The sequence below is a fragment of the Cynocephalus volans genome, chromosome 9 (assembly GCF_027409185.1).
Source record: "Cynocephalus volans isolate mCynVol1 chromosome 9, mCynVol1.pri, whole genome shotgun sequence".
Classification (NCBI taxonomy): domain Eukaryota; kingdom Metazoa; phylum Chordata; class Mammalia; order Dermoptera; family Cynocephalidae; genus Cynocephalus; species Cynocephalus volans.
In genome coordinates this window covers 35,228,846-35,247,578 of record NC_084468.1, presented here as the reverse complement: position 1 = coordinate 35,247,578, position 18,733 = coordinate 35,228,846, and the positions used below count along the sequence as shown (strand labels likewise).

The 18,733-nt window shown below is 36.9% G+C and overlaps 1 protein-coding gene across 1 annotated transcript in view; it reads left to right on the top strand.

Annotated features, from left to right (window-relative positions):
* Positions 1-18,733, top strand: part of SMIM14 (small integral membrane protein 14) — a 60,158-nt gene that overhangs the window by 17,524 nt on the left and 23,901 nt on the right. The window contains exon 2 of the mRNA XM_063108140.1: positions 15,203-15,312. Coding sequence (XP_062964210.1) covers positions 15,238-15,312 — 75 coding nt within the window. The 5' untranslated portion in view covers positions 15,203-15,237. The remainder of the gene's footprint in view (positions 1-15,202; positions 15,313-18,733) is intronic.

The following is an 18,733-nucleotide window of genomic DNA, read 5'->3' as shown; positions in this document are numbered from 1 at the left end:
TCTGGTTCTATAAATGACCATTTAAAAAATGTGTGATGGGAGCCATCTAGAGGTGGGCAGAGTCCTTACCTGTTCATTGTCCTGCATAGATTCAACCCAGAGTCTTGTCTTTCAAGGACGCTTATTGTATCTTCTGAGTTTAGTTTCCTTGGGATTAGATCTGGGAATATCCTCATGGTTCATTTACGGATGTCCTTTCCCTGTCTTCAACAGGATAGCATATCAGAACAAGTCAAATCTATTCTAGAGATACTGTTAACAAGAGACAGGTTTTGCTAGCTATACTGTGTTATGAGGGTACTTCACAAAATAGAATTGAAAGATAACACGAATCTTTACATGAACTTTTTAAAGTGCCTTTCCACTACATAATATAATGTTCCATCGGTCAGATGTACCATCGGTACTTATTTGCTAACATTTGAGTTCTTTGTAATTTTTTGAATTTTCAGTATTCCATAATTCAGATGTTTCTTTAGGACAGATTGATTGAAATGTAATTCTTAAGGATATAAGCTTTTTATTATTATTAATTTATTTATTTTTGTGACTGGCCTGTGTGGGGATCTTAAATAAGCTTTTTAAAAACATTTTTTAAAAAATTACTGTATAGAACTTAAAAAACATATATAAAAGTAGACTTGTGTAATGATCTTTATATACCCAAATTCAACAGTTTTTAACTCCTGGCCAATTTTGTTTCATTACTTACATCTAGTTTCTTTTGTTCTTGTTTTTTGGTACATATTTGTAGGGTACAGAGTTATATTTCATTACATGTATACAATGTGTGATGATCAAATCAGGGTAATTAGCATATTTGTCATCACAAAACTTAAAATTTATTTGTGATGACAGCATTAGAGCTCTTCCAACCAATTGAGAACATGCAATAAATTATTGTTAATTATAGACGCCACGGTTTGCTCAGTTGGTTAGAGCGTAGTGTAACACCAAGGTCAAGGGTTTCGATCCCTGTACCCACCTGCTGCAAAATAAAAAACAAAAAAACAAGAAAAAACCCTAGTACTACTGTAGACCACTAGAACTTATTTGTCTTATGTGGCTGTGATTTTATATCCATTAACCAAACTCTCCCTATCCTCTCTCCCCCACATGCAGTTTTTTATTTTTATTTTTTTAAATAACAGACTTAATTTTTTTAGAGCAATTTTAGGGTCACAGCAAAATTGAGTGGAAAGTATAGAGTTCTCGTATATCCCTTGTCCCCACCCATGCATGGCACCTTCCCATTATCAGCATTTGGCAGCAGAGTGTTAACATTTGTTACAGTCCATGAACCTACAGTGACAATTCATTATCACTTAAAAATCTATAGTTTACCAAAAACAAACCACTAGATCTGAGTGAGGTCTCTACGCGAAGGAGTCCCTAGGGATCGTTCTTGAATCAAATCTGGCAGAATTAAATGCAAGGTTAGGGACATAGGGAGCCCATGAACAGTCCTTCCATGATATGGGGATTCCTCTTTTATTATTTGTTGAGTGATATTTCCCTAATTTTAAAAGCAATGAATGATCCCTAGGAATTTTTCCCAAAGTAAAATCTGAGAAAAGCTAATGGCTGGTTCTGGATCTTACCAGGCATTTTGCAAAGAAATTAGTCAAATAAATCTGGGCAGGTCTGGATTAAATGCAGTTTGTTTTAGTAATGTGGTCTGTGACTTTAGGAGAGGCACACAGAGCACGCACGTGTCCTCACATCCATGTGACCACAGAAACGCTTCCTTTCCTCAAGGAGAAACTTAGACATCAGGGATCTGCGGAAGTCATTGTAGAATGTCCAGTTTAGGTGTCCTAGAGTATATCCCTAGATTTAGCTAAATGATCATTGTTTTTCTGATTTGCACCTTAGTACGGTGACATCAGCTATATTTAGGGGTCATTATTGTAAGCAGTGCCTCATAAAATGCATTGTTTTGACTCTTATTCAGATGTCATTGAGTGTTGGGCTCTGTCTAAGGATTCACGTAAAACATATCCCTCTGGTCCTAGTTTCGGACCACACATGTTTTTGTTAAGCAACTGGTTTGATTTTACTTTACACTGTGAATTCTGTAACTGAAAGCATTCCATATTTCATGTTTACCACTAGGAAGACTACAGGCAAATTTGTGGCCACCTCTCCCAGGGACATTGTACCACATGGCATGGCTTTTTGTGTAAAGGACATTCTGAGGTCCATAGTAACTTTCTTATTCATGTTTTCTCCTTCACCTTTCTTAATTATTTTAAATTTATTTTATCTTGCTCAATTATTCATATTTTAAAACCCTAAATTCTTTTTAGAATAAGGCAAGATATGAATATATAATTAAATATTTTTAAATGCTCATTTTAAGTGAAGGTGCAAAGAAGGTAAAAAATTAACTGTTATCCCAACACTTAAAAAAAGTTATGCATAGCTAATATTTTGAAGTATTTTCTGTCAATCATTTTTATAAAATCAGAATCATACACTATATACAAGTTTGTTTTTTGATTTTTCTACATGGATTCCTGAGCATTTTTCTCTATATTAAATATTTTCTTATTTGGAGGCTTTTTAGCATGTTTTCAGGGTTTTGTTTTGCTTTTTGCTATTATAAATAATGTTTTGTTAAAAATCTTTCTAGAACATGTTTTTGTTCAAGTTTCTAATTATTACCTTAGGATAAATTTGTAAGAGAATTAGTAGTTTAAAGGCCATAAATAGGTGGGCTGGTTAGCTCAGTTGATTAGAATACAGCCTTGTAACACCAAGGTCAAGGGTTCAGATTCCCTCCCTGGCCAGCTGCCAAAAATAAAAAAAAAAGAAAAGGACATGAACATTTTAATGCTTTTGATAAATATTGTACAACTGCTTTCTGGAAGTTCTTGCCACCAATATAAGAATCATACCTATTTCATCTCAACCTCACTGGCATTACTGTGTTTTTATCATTAAAAAACATTGCTAATTCTGGAAAAAAAAATCTATAGTTTACATTAGGGTTCACTCTTGGTGTTGTGTATCCTGTGGGTTTTGCCAAATGTGTAATGACATGTATCCACATGTACAGTATCATACAGAGTAGTTTTGCTGCCCTAAAAATACCCCCATCCATATTTTATTTTTAGGTAAACATTTTTATTTTGGAATAATTTTGAATTTACAGAAAAGTTGCAAAGATAATACAAAGAATTCCTATATACTCCTCAACTGGCTTCCCCTAATGTTAATATCTTACATTCATTACCATGGTACATTTGTCAAAACTAAGCCAAAGGGTACATTAGTATTAATGAAACTCCAGACTTTCTGTCACCATTTTTCCACTCATGTCCTTTTGCTGTTCGAGGATCCCATTTAGGATACCATGTTGTTTTTAGACATCATGTCTGTTTAGCCTCCTCTGGTCTGTGACAGCTTTATAGACTTCTTGTTTTTAAATTTCTTCTTAGGAATTTTATTTTTTATTTTTTTATTCTACTTTTTTTAAAAAGATGACTGGTAAGGGGATCTTAACCCTTGACTTGGTGTTGTCAGCACCACGCTCTCCCAAGCTAGCAAACCGGCCATCCCTATATAGGGATCCGAACCCACGGCCTTGGTGTTATCAGCACCATACTCTACCAAGTGAGCCACGGGCTGGCCCTTATTTTTTATTTTATTCTTAATTTTTTTTGTATATGAACATTTTTATAGTTCTTGATAAATATTGCCAAACCACATTCCAGAAGGTTGTAGCAGTTAACTGTAGGATTAGCAATGTATGACTAAACCTTCAGTGTATGACTGTATTTTTTTGTGTGTTTTGTTTTAGGTGAAAGTTCATTTTAATTTGTATTTATTTGGTAACTTTGTTAAGGTGACTTTTTGTACATGTTTTTTAATTAGCTACAGTGCCTTGTTTGAGAATTGTCTTTTTGCTTGGGCTTTACCTATTTAAAAATTTTTTTCAGAGACTGTTCAGACCTCATGACATCATATTCCTGTGTATTCTTTAAAAAAAGTTTTCCTGCCTGTTACATTTACTTAATGGTGGTAAATTTGCTAGCCCTTGGTAAAGCAAGAAGTAAATAAGTAAGGCCACTGCAGGTAAAAGTCATGTAATGGTACTTCCATTCCAAATTAATATGAGAACCGTTATGGGTTAATTTAGCATATGGTTGGATTATTTGCTTTAAAAACTTATGACTGATTTTCCCAAGCATTTTGTGTTAAAAGCACTTTTAAAATATATATTATTTAGCCATGTTGGGTTACAAAAATAGCTAACCCATTTGAAAATTACTTTTGTTATCTTGAAAACTATGCTGACATTTTATTATATTTTGGGAATTTTTGTTACCCGTAGGTATTTGTAAAATACATTATTTTTAAAAATGTTAAAAGTGTAATAGCAGGGCTGGCTGGTGAGCTCAGTTGATTAAAGTGTGGTGCTAATAGAAGGTCCAGGGTGCTATCCCTGTACTGGCCAGCTGCCAAAAAAAAAAGTAATAGCTCTTTAAAAGAAATATATCCCAAACCAGGTATTTTCTAAGTTAAAGGCACCAAATAAACTCACACACACATACAAACATATGAAGACTTTCCCCCCTAAAACTTAAATGGCTTGGAAGACATTTTTCCTTTACTTCATGTGAGTGCTAAACCCCTTATGTCAACAAAAAATATCTCCAAAAAAGAGCTGAAGTAAAATTGCCATAAGAAAATCCAACATTCATTGTTATCCTTCAGTGCCTTAGAAGAAATTGGTATGTTATTTAAAACGTTAAAGAAAATGAAAATAAATACCCTCCAAATAAATATTTCCTGTTATCATTGGGTATTATTTTCAGTTGCTGTCTAGGGATTTTAGATTCTGTGATTTGCAGTTTTATTAACTTTTTAGCAAGCAATTTTTAGAAGATAAATATTTAAATAGAAAAATAAGTGAAAATAGACCCATATTAAATCTGGCTTACAAGCTACCTAGAAGGAAGGGAAGCAAATAACCTATAAAAAGTTCTTAATCTTATTATGATCTAACAATGGATTTGTAGGGCCGGCCCGTGGCTCACTCGGGAGAGTGCGGTGCTGATAACACCAAGGCCCCGGGTTCGGATCCCATATACGGATGGCCGGTTCGCTCACTGGCTGAGTGTGGTGCTGACAACACCAAGTCAAGGGTTAAGATCCCCTTACCGGTCATCTTTTTTTTTTAAAAAAAAAAAAAAAAAAAAAAAACAATGGATTTGTAGCCAAAAATATAAAGAACTCCTAAAATCAGTAAGACAAAAAGTGTTTGAAAAAGAAGAAATATAAATGCCAATAAAGTTGAAAAGATGCTCAGCCTCATTAAAATTAGGAAATAGGGCTGGCCGGCTAGAGCATGGTGCTGCTAACACCAAAGTCAAGAGTTCAGATCCCCTTACTGGCCAGCCACCAAAACAAACAAATAAATAAAAATATAACCAAACACATTTTAGTAATTAGGAAAAAAAACAATGTGTTACTAGTTCATCTCTGTTGTTTATAACAGAATACCTGAAACTGGGTAATATGAAATTTATTTCTTAAAGTTTCAGAAGCTGGGGAATCTGAAGTATGGGGAACACATCTGATGGAGGGCCGTTTTCTTGGTGGTGGTCCTCTACAGCAATGCAGGGTGTCACATGGTGAGAATGGGCTGAGCAGGAGAGAGCTAAATTTCTTACTTGCTCTCCTTATAAAGCCTCATAACTACACCCATTAAATCATTAATGGGTTAATCCACTCATGGGTACAGTCCTCACAATTTAATTCCCTCTTAAAGGCCCCTCCTTTCAGTTACCATAATAGGATTTCCTACCCTCTTAACACTGTTAATATGGAAATTAAGTTTCCAATACATGAACTTTTGGGGGACACATTTAACCCATAGCACAATGAGATACATTTTGGGGGGCCTGATATCCTGGCAAAAAGTTTTCTTAATTGGTTATATCCATAAATTATACTATTAGTAATAGTACCCTAATTATTATACTGTGTAATTAATAATATGTACTGTTTGCTGTTGATAGAATTAAAATTCACTAAAGCCTTTTTTATTCATGTCCTTAGACCTAGAGATTTCAATTTTAGTACTCTGTCCTACAAAAATATCAGCACAAAGATATTTGTTCCAATGTTATTATTAATTTTTTTGGCAGCTGGCTGGTACAGTGATCAAACCCTGGACCTTGGTGTTATCAGTACCATGCTCTAACCAACTGAGCTAACCAGTTAGCCCTGCAATATTTTTTTTTAAATTGGAAAGGCCCTAAGTACGTAGTCTCTTATAAAGGGATGCTATAATTGTTCATGTTTTAGAGTATTATATAGCCATTAAAAAGAATGAAGTAGAGCTTAATATATTGAAATGAAGTTTCTAAGACTTATATTACAAAAGAGCACGTTGCAGACTATATAAATAGTATGATCTCATAAGACCCACCAAAATATACATGTGTATATGTATTAATAAGGGTATAAATGCGTATGAAAAGATCTGGAAGTATTCATATCAGATGCTTAACAGAGGCACCTCTGCAGAAAGGTAAAAGAATTAGGGAGAGGAGAATGGCAAGTTTGACATTTTCCATTTACTTTATTCACTTCTGGGGACCTACTGATAGTAATTGATCTGATGAAAATATATAACACTGATAACTTTGCTGTTGTTACTATTTGCTGCTAATTGTGTTTGGTCTAATTATGAGCCACTTTTAAGTTTATTTCATAAGGGATCAGATTCTACCTGTAAGCATATAGTTCCACAGCATAATTCTAAATAACACATCGTTACGTAACACTACAATACTGTATTTCCTGTTAAAAATTTTCCAAAGTTGTAAGTAGGCAATTAAATTGCACTCCCCAAAAAGGTAAATTGAACTCACCCAGCATGAGCTGGAGTGTTTAAAGTTCTAACAGCCTATGATAAATATGTTAACAGCATTGGAAAATTCCCTCACCACATATAGAGACAGGGTGACTCAACTCACTCTACCAGGAAAAGTTGTTAGCTGTAGAGGAGAGAGAAAATGACCCGGATCTGTGGAATAGGGAGAATTGCTTTTTTTTTTTTCTTTTGTTAAAAGATGACCGGTAAGGGGATCTTAACCCTTGGTTTGGTGTTGTCAGCACCACGCTCAGCCAGTGATCTAACCGGCCATCCCTATATTGGGATCCGAACCCGTGGCTTTGGTGTTGTCAGCACCACACTCTCCCGAGCGAGCCACGGGCCGGCCCTTAGGGGGAATTGCTTTTGCCTTCTCAACATACAGAGTACTTTATTTCTCTGCTTTTCTGTGCTGAGAATTGTTTAGGAGTGGATGGGTTTAACAACTTTAGATGGGTGTATTTATTTTGCCCTCAATTCCACATAAAAAAGTCATCTATAAACTGTGTTGCTTGATACATACCTAGAGTCAAATCACTATAATAAAATTAATTATAGGGAAATGCTGATACATAAATTACATGCTCATTATGAAGAATTTCAAAATATAAGTAGAATAGTACAGGAAATCCCCTGTACCGGTCACCCAACTTCAATAATTATCAACTCATCTCATGTCCAATTTTATTTCATCTATGCACATCTCTACTTCCCTCACTCCCCCTAGATTATTTTGAATTTTTTTTTTTTAGTGCAGTATTCATGTTTTCATGACTTAGGCCTTTTGTGACCTACTGCACATTATCGAGAAACAAGTAGTAAAGCTGGTTGTCTTCAAGGATCAAGCCTGTGACTTTGGTATCAGCATTTTTCTCTAACATTAGGGAGATATATATATATATATATACACATATATATATATTTTTTGGTTTTTTTTTTTTTTTTTTTTTTGACCGGTATGGGGATTGTAACCCCTGGCTCAGTGTTGTCTGCACCACGCTCAGCCAGTGAGCACACTGGCCATTCCTATATAGGATCCGAACACGCGGCCTTGGCACTACCAGTGCCGCACTCTCCCGAGTGAGCCATGGGGCTGGCCCTATATATATATATATATTTTGAGGTGAGCAACTATGAAACATGAAAGGTAAAAGCTTTATTTTAAATTACGTTATATCAAAGTCCTCTTTGAGGCAGATTTACCAAAATTCTGATTCAGTAACCCTGTTCTGTCCTGCCCGGAGTTGAGCAGCTTCTTACTGTCGCTGGAGAAAGAGAGATTTAACTGTGGAGTGTGATTAAAGTTTATTTTGCTCTAGAGCTTAGCTTCTGGTGCATATTGACTCTTGTTCTTGGGTCCAAAGCCCAAGAGAACTGTGTCCATTCTATTTAAAAACAAAAAGTCAGGAAAACCAGTGATTTGAAAATGGAAACTGTTAACTGAAAACTGAATAGTACTTAAAACAGCTCAATTTTACATGAAGTTCCACAGAAGTATAGCACTATTGAAGAATGTCCTGTTTATAAGTATTACTTTCTCATTTTCCTGGAGGCTAATTAAAACTGAAGTATAATTTAAAATTCTAGTTGATGTGCATGTTCCTGTCATATATAGATATAGAGAAAATAAACATTGTCAAGAATTCAGTAATTGTTTATTCAGTGCATGCTTTTTAAAAGACTTAATAGCTGTGTTTTATAATTTTCATGGGTAATAGAAGTCTTTTCTTTATGAAAGTCTGTGCTAGTGCTTAACATTTCCATCTTGAGACAGGCTTCAGAACTGGATGGGTATTGGGCATTTTAGTACTTGAATAAAATTTAGTCTATTTATTTACTTGTTGATGGTAATGCATATGTGTATAGAAACTTCCCAGAAGAACACTCAAGAAGTTATTAATGTTGTTTATCTATGAGGAGTAAGAATGGTTGTAAGGGGGAAGACTTTTATGTTTTACCTTACTGTTTTGCTTGGGTTTCAAAAAAGATGCTGTGTAATAAAAATAAAACAAAAATTAAGTAAAAGATAATTTTGAAAATGAGAAAATATATGTATGTTTCTTAGCATATGACAAGTATTAAAAAATGATTTGTTTCTTTCTCCAGCTGGCATGGCATTTTTATGACCTGTTATTTGGGCAGGGATGGCTGAGCAGGTCTAACATGTCCAATGTTGATGAAACTGTTTCTTTGTGGCAGAAATATAAGAAAAGGGTCAGAAAAGACTTGAATTGTTTCAAAGTGGGCCGATGTGTATGGGTATATTTACCATAATCTTTGCTCTCAGGGATGACATGTACAATAGTGTTCCATGTGCCCTGAATAAGAGTATCACATCTAGGAGGTATGTTTGTATCAAAGACATAGTCAATATATTTATCACTGCCTTTTCCTGGAAGTTTTTTAAGATGATGGTGCCATTGTGAATCTATTTATATACAGTTTTCTTCTTTTTATGTATTTCCACAGGTTAAATCACCTGCAAGAGGTTAACTGGGTCATATGTATCTAAAGTCTCTACTTAGGTTATTTTGCAGTGATTTCTAAAATGCAGATACCAAAAAAGTATCCTGTTTAAATAAAATTATTGTATTTTGACAATTTTATAATAAATGGAAGTAAAGCACATGGCACTGCAAGGCAGACCACAGATCTGTTGGCTTACTACCGGAATTAATCAACTTCAACAGTTTTGGAGAAAACCATTTCCTGCTCTTCTCTGACTTCCATTCACTTTTATGGCTGTGCTGTCATGTATCACTGAATTCTCAGTTTTGGAGGCTGGGAAGTCCTCTCCAGGGGACGTATCTATGAGGTCCTTATTAGTGGGATCTCTGTTCAGAGTCCTATGGCAATGTGGGCAATCAAGTGTTGAGAATGACCTGAATTAAAAAAAAAAAAAAAAAAAGTCAGATATCTTTTAATTTTAACCAACACTTCATTGGCCTGGGGAGATAAAGATAGGGAGGAAGGAACATTTAATATGTATAAGTTCCTTTGTCCACACAAGTGTAGTCTGAGCCCTTCTTTCGCTTTTGGATAGTTTGAAAAAACCATTGAGAAACAGGCTTGCAAGGGTGGATTTTTTATCTACATATAAGGGTAGATTATATTTACTTTCAGGGTTTTCTATGTTGAATATGTATAGTCAGTTCTCTAACATGAAGTCTAATCAATTAAAAAAAAAAAAAGTTGTGGGCCGGCCCTGTGGCTCACTCGGGAGAGTGCAGCACTGGTGGCGCCGAGGCCGTGGGTTTGGATCCTATATGGGGATGGCCGGTGTGCTCACTGGCTGAGCGTGGTACAGACCACACCGTGCTGAGGGTTGCGATCCCCCTACCGGTCAAAAAAAAAAAAAAAGTGTGGACACAGAGTGGCCTTAGACAAGAATGTGAAGTAGTCAGAGTTTGTTTGTATATGGTATTTCCTATCTTCTGGAGAGTTAGGCTCCCCAGTTTAGGCTGCCAGCACCTCCACTCCCCCTTTTGCTCCCCACCTCACTTGGCAAAAGATCTCAGAAGATATTAGATGGGAACTAGGTTTGCCCTGACTGTTCTGCAACTTTATTTCACCTCAAGTATATCTTGAATGTTTCCCCAAATCAACACATAGAAATCTAGCTCATTCTTTCTAACAGCTGTTGTATTTTAAAAGTCTTAGTACATGAATACATACTCATTACAAGAAATGTTTAGGCCGGCCCGTGGCTCACTCGGGAGAGTGCGGTGCTGATAACACCAAGGCCACGGGTTCAGATCCCATATAGGGTTGGCTGGTTTGCTCACTGGCTGAGCGCGGTGCTGACAACGCCAAGTCAAGGGTTAAGATCCCCTACCGGTCATCTTTAAAAAAAAATAAAAAATGTTTAAAATTGACAAAATGAAAGTTTTCCTCCAAATTATATTCTCTTCCCTAGATCTGTCCACTTATTAAGTTTGTTGTATGTTTTTCAGTCCATTATGTATGCCTCATACCTCAATTTTTTTCAAAAATAGACATTTGCTCTACCATTAAGTAGTTCATGTTTTAAAATGGCACCTTTGTCTTATTCTAAATTTCAGTAAAACCTTGGATCAGTTTGTGTATAGTCTATTCTGATCCATTTTTCTACTTAACTATTCCTATATGTGACTTCATTTTAAAAAGTTAAATCGCTCATGCATCTAGAATTTATTTTGGTGTAAGGAATGAGGATATGGAGGGAGCCACATGTCCCAACACCATTTATGGAATAATTCATCTTATAATTTGTCTTCCTCCCAGTGATTTGATATGCTGTTATCAAAACCTATGTATTTCTACAGTGAGCACCATTATCACTGACCTATGTAAAGAGCATTTTAATTGGGTTCCCTGTATCTACTCTGGCTTCCTTCTTACCAGTTTTCAGTAGTACAGCCAAGGTGATCTTTTCAAAACACACTAGGATAAAACCGTTTATGGGTTTCACAGTGCTCTTTGGGTAAAGACCTGTAGTGTATTAAATTATGTTCCCCCAAAACTCATTAAAGCTTGAATTGTATCCCCAAGTTTTATGTATTAGAAACTTAGCCCCCACTGTGACTGTTAAGAGGGTGGGAAATCCTATTATGGTAATTGAAAGGTGGAGCCTTGAAGAGATGATTGAATTGTAGGATCATGCGGTAGTGAATGGATTAAAAAGGGTGGTCAGGGGCATAATTCTGAGGGCTTTATTTTTATTTATTTATTTTTTTTTCAAAAGATGACCGGTAAGAGGATCTTAACCCTTGGCTTGGTGTTGTCAGCACCACGCTCTCCCAAGTGAGCTAACCAGCCATCCCTATATAGGATCTGAACCCGTGGCCTTGGTGTTATCCCGCACTCTTCTGAGTGAGCCACGGGCCGGCCCCCTGAGGGCTTTAAAAGAAGGGAAGAGTCTTTCTGCTCTGTTCTGCTCTCTCTGCTTCCACCATCTTGCAATGTGAGACCCCTGGGTCACTGTCACCACTACCAGATGGACTTTGGACTTCCCAGCCTCAGAAACTGTAAGCAATAAAATTTTTTTCTTTTTTTTTAAAATAAATCACTCAGTTCAGTGTACTTTGTTATAAGCAACAAAAACGGACTAATGTAAGACCTAATCCTTAACATGGCCTGGAAGATCCTGTGTGGCCTGGCTCCCTCTGACCTCTTACTTCTGACCACTCTTCTTGTCTGGATTCTAGTGCATTGTGGCTTTTTTTCAGTTCCTCCATTATGCCATACTCTTTCCACATGGCCTTTACACTACTTTTCCCATCGTATCTAGAATGCCCTCCAACCCCCAAGCCTCATACCCTCTACTTCCACCTTGTACCAGTGTATTCCTGCTCACTCTTCCACTCTCAACTCACAGTTAATTTCTTCAGTAAAATCTTCCCTGACTCTGTGGATGTGTTTAGAATGTATATGTGCTCTCAACACCGTTTTATCCTTTTTTTTAATAACAGGGTTACTGAGATATAATTCACCTACCATAAAATGCACCTGTTTAAAGTGTGCAACGTGGTGGATTTTAGTATGTTCACAGCATTGGGTGACCATTACCATAATCAATTTTATAACATTTTCATCACCGCTCAAAAGAGCCCATATCCTCCCAAGTCTCCCAGCTCTGGGCAACCAGATTGATATTTTTTACTGTGGGAAAATATGTGTAACATAAAATCTGCCCTTTTAGCCATTTTTAAATGTACAATTCAGTGACATTAATTACATTCACAGTGTTGTGCAACCATCACCACTGTTTTCAAAACTTTTGATCACCTGTGACAGAAACTGTACCCACTAAGCACTAAGCCTTCATTCCCCTCTTCCCTCAGCCCCTGGAAGCCATGATTCTACTTTCTGTCTCTGAATTTGCCTATTCTAGATATTTCATATAAATGGAATGAAACAGTATTTGTCCTTTTGTGTCTGGCTTATTTCACTTAATGTTTTCAAGGTTCATCCATGTGGCATATATCAGAACTTCATTCCTTTTTATGGCTGAGTAATATTCCATTGTGTATATATATATACACCATATTGTTTATCCATTCATCAGTTGATGGACACTTGGGTTTCCACCTCTTGGCTACTGCAAATAATGCTGCTGTGAACACCTGGCATTCAAGTATCTGTTTGAGTCCCTGTTTTCAAATCTCTTGGGTATATACCTAAGAGTGGAATTGCTGGGTCATGTGATGATTCTGTTTAACTTTGAGGAACCATCAAACTGTTTTCCACAGCAGCTGCACCATTTTACATTCTCACTAGCGCTATATGAGGGATTCTTTCCCACATCCCTTATTTTCTGATTTTTAATTATAGCCATCTTAGTAGGTGTGAGTGGTATCTCACTGTAGTTTTGATTTGATGATAACATTCAGCATTTTTCATACGCTTATTGGCCACTCATATCTTCTTTGGAGAAATGTCTGTTCAAGTTCTTTGTCCATTTTTAAATTGGGTTATTTGTTATTGAGTTATAGGAGTTCTTTTTGTGTTCTGGATATTAAACTCATCAGATATGATTTGCAAATATTTTCTTGCATTCTGTGGGTTGTCTTTTCACTCTTGTTCCATTTATCTTTTATAGCATTTATCAGTTTGTATTTATAATTTTCAGATATTTAGATTAGTGTCTGTCTCCACCGTTTAGAATGTGAACAACATTAGAGTAAGGACTGTATCAGTTTTTGCTCACTTTTGTATTTCTAATAGGCCTAGCAGAAGTGCTCAATCTTGTTGAATGAATGAACTAAGTTCCTTTAAGTTATTTTATGCATTGTTTTGTTGACCTATTCCATCTTTTAACCAAAGTGTTTTTCACTTATCATTGCTTTATATATAATAAGCATTAATTTCACTCATTACTCTTTTTATTTTTTTATTGCTTCTTTTTTTCTTTTTCTATTACTCTTTTTTAAAGACAGCTCTAATGAGGTATAATTGACAAACAGTAAAATAGAAATATTTAAATGTACGATTTGATAAGTTTTCACAAATGTATACATAATTCACGTTTATTAGCACACTTAAAGTTGTTCCACAGTTCACAGTACCCTATTTATGTTTTTATTCACCGTTTTTTCCCTGTTATTTCATGTTTGATAATTTCTATTATGTTTTCAAGTTCAGCAGCCTTTTCTTCTGTAATGTCTAATATGCTGTTAAGCCCATCTAGTGTATTTTTAAATCTCAGACATTGTAGTTTTCATCTCTAAAAATCCAGTTAGGTGTTTTTTATATCTTTCATGTCTCTGCTTAATGTAATCATTTTTCTGGCTTCTTTTCTCCAACTCAGGGATACCACTGAGCTCTGATCTGGGTTTCCCCTCATACTTTATCCTAGAAACACCCCCAGGCAATAAACTGGGTCAATCATAGGGCTTACCTGGTCCGTTTCCCAATCCTTCAGAGATCTCTGTTATCATTTCCTGATGTCCAATGTCTTGAAAACCACTGTTTCATGTATTTTGTCCAGTTTTTTTGTTTTGCTTTAGGTAGAGAATAAATCTGGTTTTTAGTACTCTGTCTTGGCCTCTCACTTGTTCTTTCTGTTTTTCAGAATCTACCCAGCTATTTAGTAGATACTGTCATTAATTTCCTTCTATAAACCTTGGTATCTTTTTACATGCCTCTTTTTTTTTTTTTTTTTTTTTTTTCACATGGCTTTGTATGTAGGGTAAAGGCTGCTTTAAAAGTTTGAATACTAGGGCCGAGCCCGTGGCGCACTCGGGAGAGTGCGGCGCTGGGAGCGCGGCGACGCTCCCGCCGCGGGTTCGGATCCTATATGGGAATGGCCGGTGCACTCACTGGTAAAGACAAAAAAAAAAAAGTTTGAATACTAAAAAAAAAAAAAAGTTTGGGTACTGGAGGGGCTGGCCAGTTAGTGAAGTTGGTAGAGCATGATGTTATAACACCAACGTCAAGGGTTTGGGTCCCTGTACTGGCCAGCTGCCACTGTCGTCCCCCCCCCCCACCAAAAACGTTTGAGTATTAGAGTTAATAATGTTAAAGAATTAAGTAATTAAGCAGAGTAGGTTCTAGCATTATCAGCATTTCAGGTGGGGCCAGTTTAGAGTATATGAAGTTATTTGCATTTATAGAAAATTGTTCTGCTGGCAGAAGGGGTGGCCAATCGCTTTGTATAGATTCATAATTCATGTAGGATTAGTAATAAATTCGTGGACATAGGACATTAACAAATATAAACCACATATAGTTTAAGAAAACTTATGAATCTATACAATATGTGAGTTTTTCATAGTTTCAAGAGAACGAGTAACTCTGAATAGTAGTCTTATCATATTTTTTCCTTCCTCCTAGATTTAAACTGTCAAGTAAAATCAAGCTGGGTAATCATGGCAGAAGGTGGATTCGATCCTTGTGAATGTGTTTGCTCTCATGAACACGCGATGAGAAGGCTGATCAATCTGGTGAGACTAACAGAACAGTCCTATTCAGAACTGATCTGTATCCCTTCTATCCTGTCTTTGTGAGAATATTGATTATTGGAGGATTTTCATCTGATAGTCACTAAAAATTATTTTATAATTGAAATTCCACGGCGGTTTAAGTCACAATGATTAAAATCCTTGCAAGCAGTTTTTTTTTATTAGAAATGAAAACAGATTACTGTCTTTAATTATGTTAGATTTATGTTAGCGTAATTCACCATCATGGGTCGATAGCACATTCATGTACAGCCTTTTCTACTCTGTATTAATACAAATTGTTTTTAGCTATGTGGAGCTTGTTTGCTTGCTGAGCTGCTATGGTATCACAGTTACAGTTGTGATATGGTTCAAATCCTTCTCCAGCATATGGCATGACAGTGAAAATCTCTATGTAGAGCATTTTCAAAGCCAAATCAATTATTTGACAGAGGTAGATTTTCAAAAACAGGGTTTGGATAGTCTTATTGAATTGATTATAGTGAGATCTGAATTGGAGGGTTTTTAAGACTTTCTTAGTCTATAAGCTTAAGTGTAGGATGGTTTATATTATACTTTATATTTTTTATGTGCAAAAGGAGAAATTTGACCATTATTAACAATAAAGTACATTCATATTATACATTATAACAACGTTTTGTTGTTTTAAAATACTCTTGTATGGGAGTATATTCTGATGGGCCAGTTAATAAAGGCAGTACAAACATTTGCTCAAATACTTGAATTGTTGGTAGTTGGTAGTTCAGAGTGTCTGTATATAGGGATCAGAAGTGTGTTTCTCATGAATGATATGCCTTTTAGAGTCAGTATGCATTAGGATTTACGATCCTTAAAAATGCCTCAAAGGGAAAGGAATAAAATAAGAACTTATAAGGTAAATCAGTCAGGTTCTTTTTTCTTTTTTCCAAGTCAGGTTCTTGAAGGTATAGAAATATAATGAGAATGTCATATCTCTGATAATTTGATGTAAAAATTGATGTGTCAGAGGAGAGAATATTTCAAAAATTTTTTCTCCTGTTTGTGAAGAGCTGATAGTTTCAAGTCTAAATTTAATCAAACTTCAGGCAAAATTTTTTTTAAATCACTGTGATATTAGAAACAAAAAATAGCTTTATAATTTAACTGTGATAAATTTTCCTAGGGGGCCAGTTTTTAATGAGGGTTACTACCTCTTTTTATTTCTTAGTGTAGTATTTTTTATTTTTTATTTAGAATCATGATTTTTTCTACTAGCGCTGCTATTTTTTAGAAATGGTTACAGCTAAACTCCACTTTTTATGATCCCCCTGTATATTTCTATTCTCTTTACTTTAGTGGACTGTCAGGAAAGCCATGTCTAACTTTGTGGGTGTGTGTGCATGTGCACTTGCAGAAATTTACGTTAATTTATGCTTGATAGGACATTGTTTATGGCAATCCTGGTTTGAAGTACTTTGGAATTATGTGAAAACAGATTTTAGATTTTGCACATCCTTTAAAAGTACACAATTTTTACTCTGTGTTGGATATTTTCATGCAATATAAATTACTGATGGGGGATCCTCTCATATATAACATGCCAATTAGCAGTATTGAAGATTCCAGAAGAAAGGACACTCTCATCTGATTCATTAAAGAAACTTGCTGATTAGGTTTTTTTAAACTTTATTAATATTATTATTTTTTTACATTCTAAGATGTTGTGGAGCAGTTGGGGGAAGGGGAGAGGAGAAAGGGAAAGAAAAGAGGGTGAGAGAAGGAGGAAGGAGGAGGGCATGGTAGAGGCCCGTTGGCACCCCGTCATTCTTGCAGTGAAGACCGGGGGCTTCCAGTGGTGGCTTGGTCATTGCTGGGCAGAAATGTAGATGTCAGGGGTGTGTGGCTGAAGCCCTTGGCCCTCCACCACCTGGACTTGGGGGCCCAGGGTGTTTCTGGTGGTGGAGTGGTGGTTGTCGCTGGGCTGGTTGCAGATCTTGGGGGGCATGACTGAGGCTCTAGGCCCCCTAACGCCTTTGCTCAGGAGCCCAGGGTGCTACCAGCAGCAGTTCAGTGGTCGTCACTGGGCTTGTTGTGGGTAGCAGGGGGGCATGGCTGAGACCCTGAGCCCCCCCTACTGCCCTGGCTTGGGATCCTGGGGCGCTTCCTGTGGCCACTGGTGGTCGTTACTGTGCTGGTTGTGGATGTCGTGGGGCATGGCTGAGGTCCTTGGTCCTCCCCCCACCTTGGCTTGGGAGTCCAGCGGGATTCTGGTTCTTCTAGGTTTTATAGGTGTTCTTTGGTGATGTGAGACCTACACTGGTTAATATCAAACTTTGCCTGTGATCTGTGAGCATTTTGTTTTTTCTTTCAGTTTGTGTTGGATTATTTGTTGTTCCCACCATTTAAACTCTACTGGAACTAATTTGTTGTCCTTTGCTTACTTCTAAAATGGGGCAATTTCCTGTGGGGACTAGTACTTGAGCCATGTGGTTGAGCTAAATTGCTGCTTTGCTGCTTATTCCCTGGGGGAAGGCTTTTTGGGCAGCTCAGGTTTTTTAATTGTTGACATTGTATATACCGGGTCTTGTGAGTTCTGGTACACCTAGGTTGTGTGGAAACTCTGGTCTGGGCCTGAGATTTTTCAGCAAACTGCATCCCCTGCAGTTCTATATTCCTGACCAGTCTTTACTGAGTGGGCTTGTGCGGTTGGGGGTGCAGATCAGCTGTCCATGCTATGCCCCAGTGTTCCCCTGGTGGGCCTGTCTTCCCACTCCAAACACTTCCCACGGGACAGGCAATGTGCAAGTCCTTTGGGCTGATTCACCGGCCTCTGAGTGGCTTCTTTTTTCAGTTGCCTGTGATTCCTCACTCCTATGTGGGTCCACGGGAAACCTGTTAGTGGTCTTGCTGGCCTGAGGGCCACCAAGGCCCTCTTTTCCCCTGCCGCCTCCAAGCAACTTCATATGAAGGGCACGGCAGTGGCTTTTGCCAGCTCTTGCCCCATGTGCCCACTAGCTCCAGCCTTGAAGTAGCCGGGGCTCGAAATGATGGGAGCAATCCTTTCTTTCTTTCATCATGGCTTCTCCTGCCTTCATGAACTCCGTAGGTCTCTCCTCTTCCCCTGAGCTCTAGCGGCCCCAGCTTGATTTTCATCACTTTTTAATAGTTATAAATTGGTTGATTTGTGGGAGAGAGTGACACTGAGGACTGTCTATTCTGCTATCTTGACCCCAACCCCCAAAATTTACCTTTGAATCTGATTAGGTTTGATAAACATTTATTTGAATTGAATTGTGCTTTATAATTTCTATTGCTTGCATCTTTCTTTTATTTAAATTCAGAATCAAGTGGCATTATTGAGCCATATCTACTTTGTTGGTATTTAAGTGTTTTCTAAACAAGGTCTCTAAGTTCAGTAATTCAAAAATTTATGTTTGCTACTATT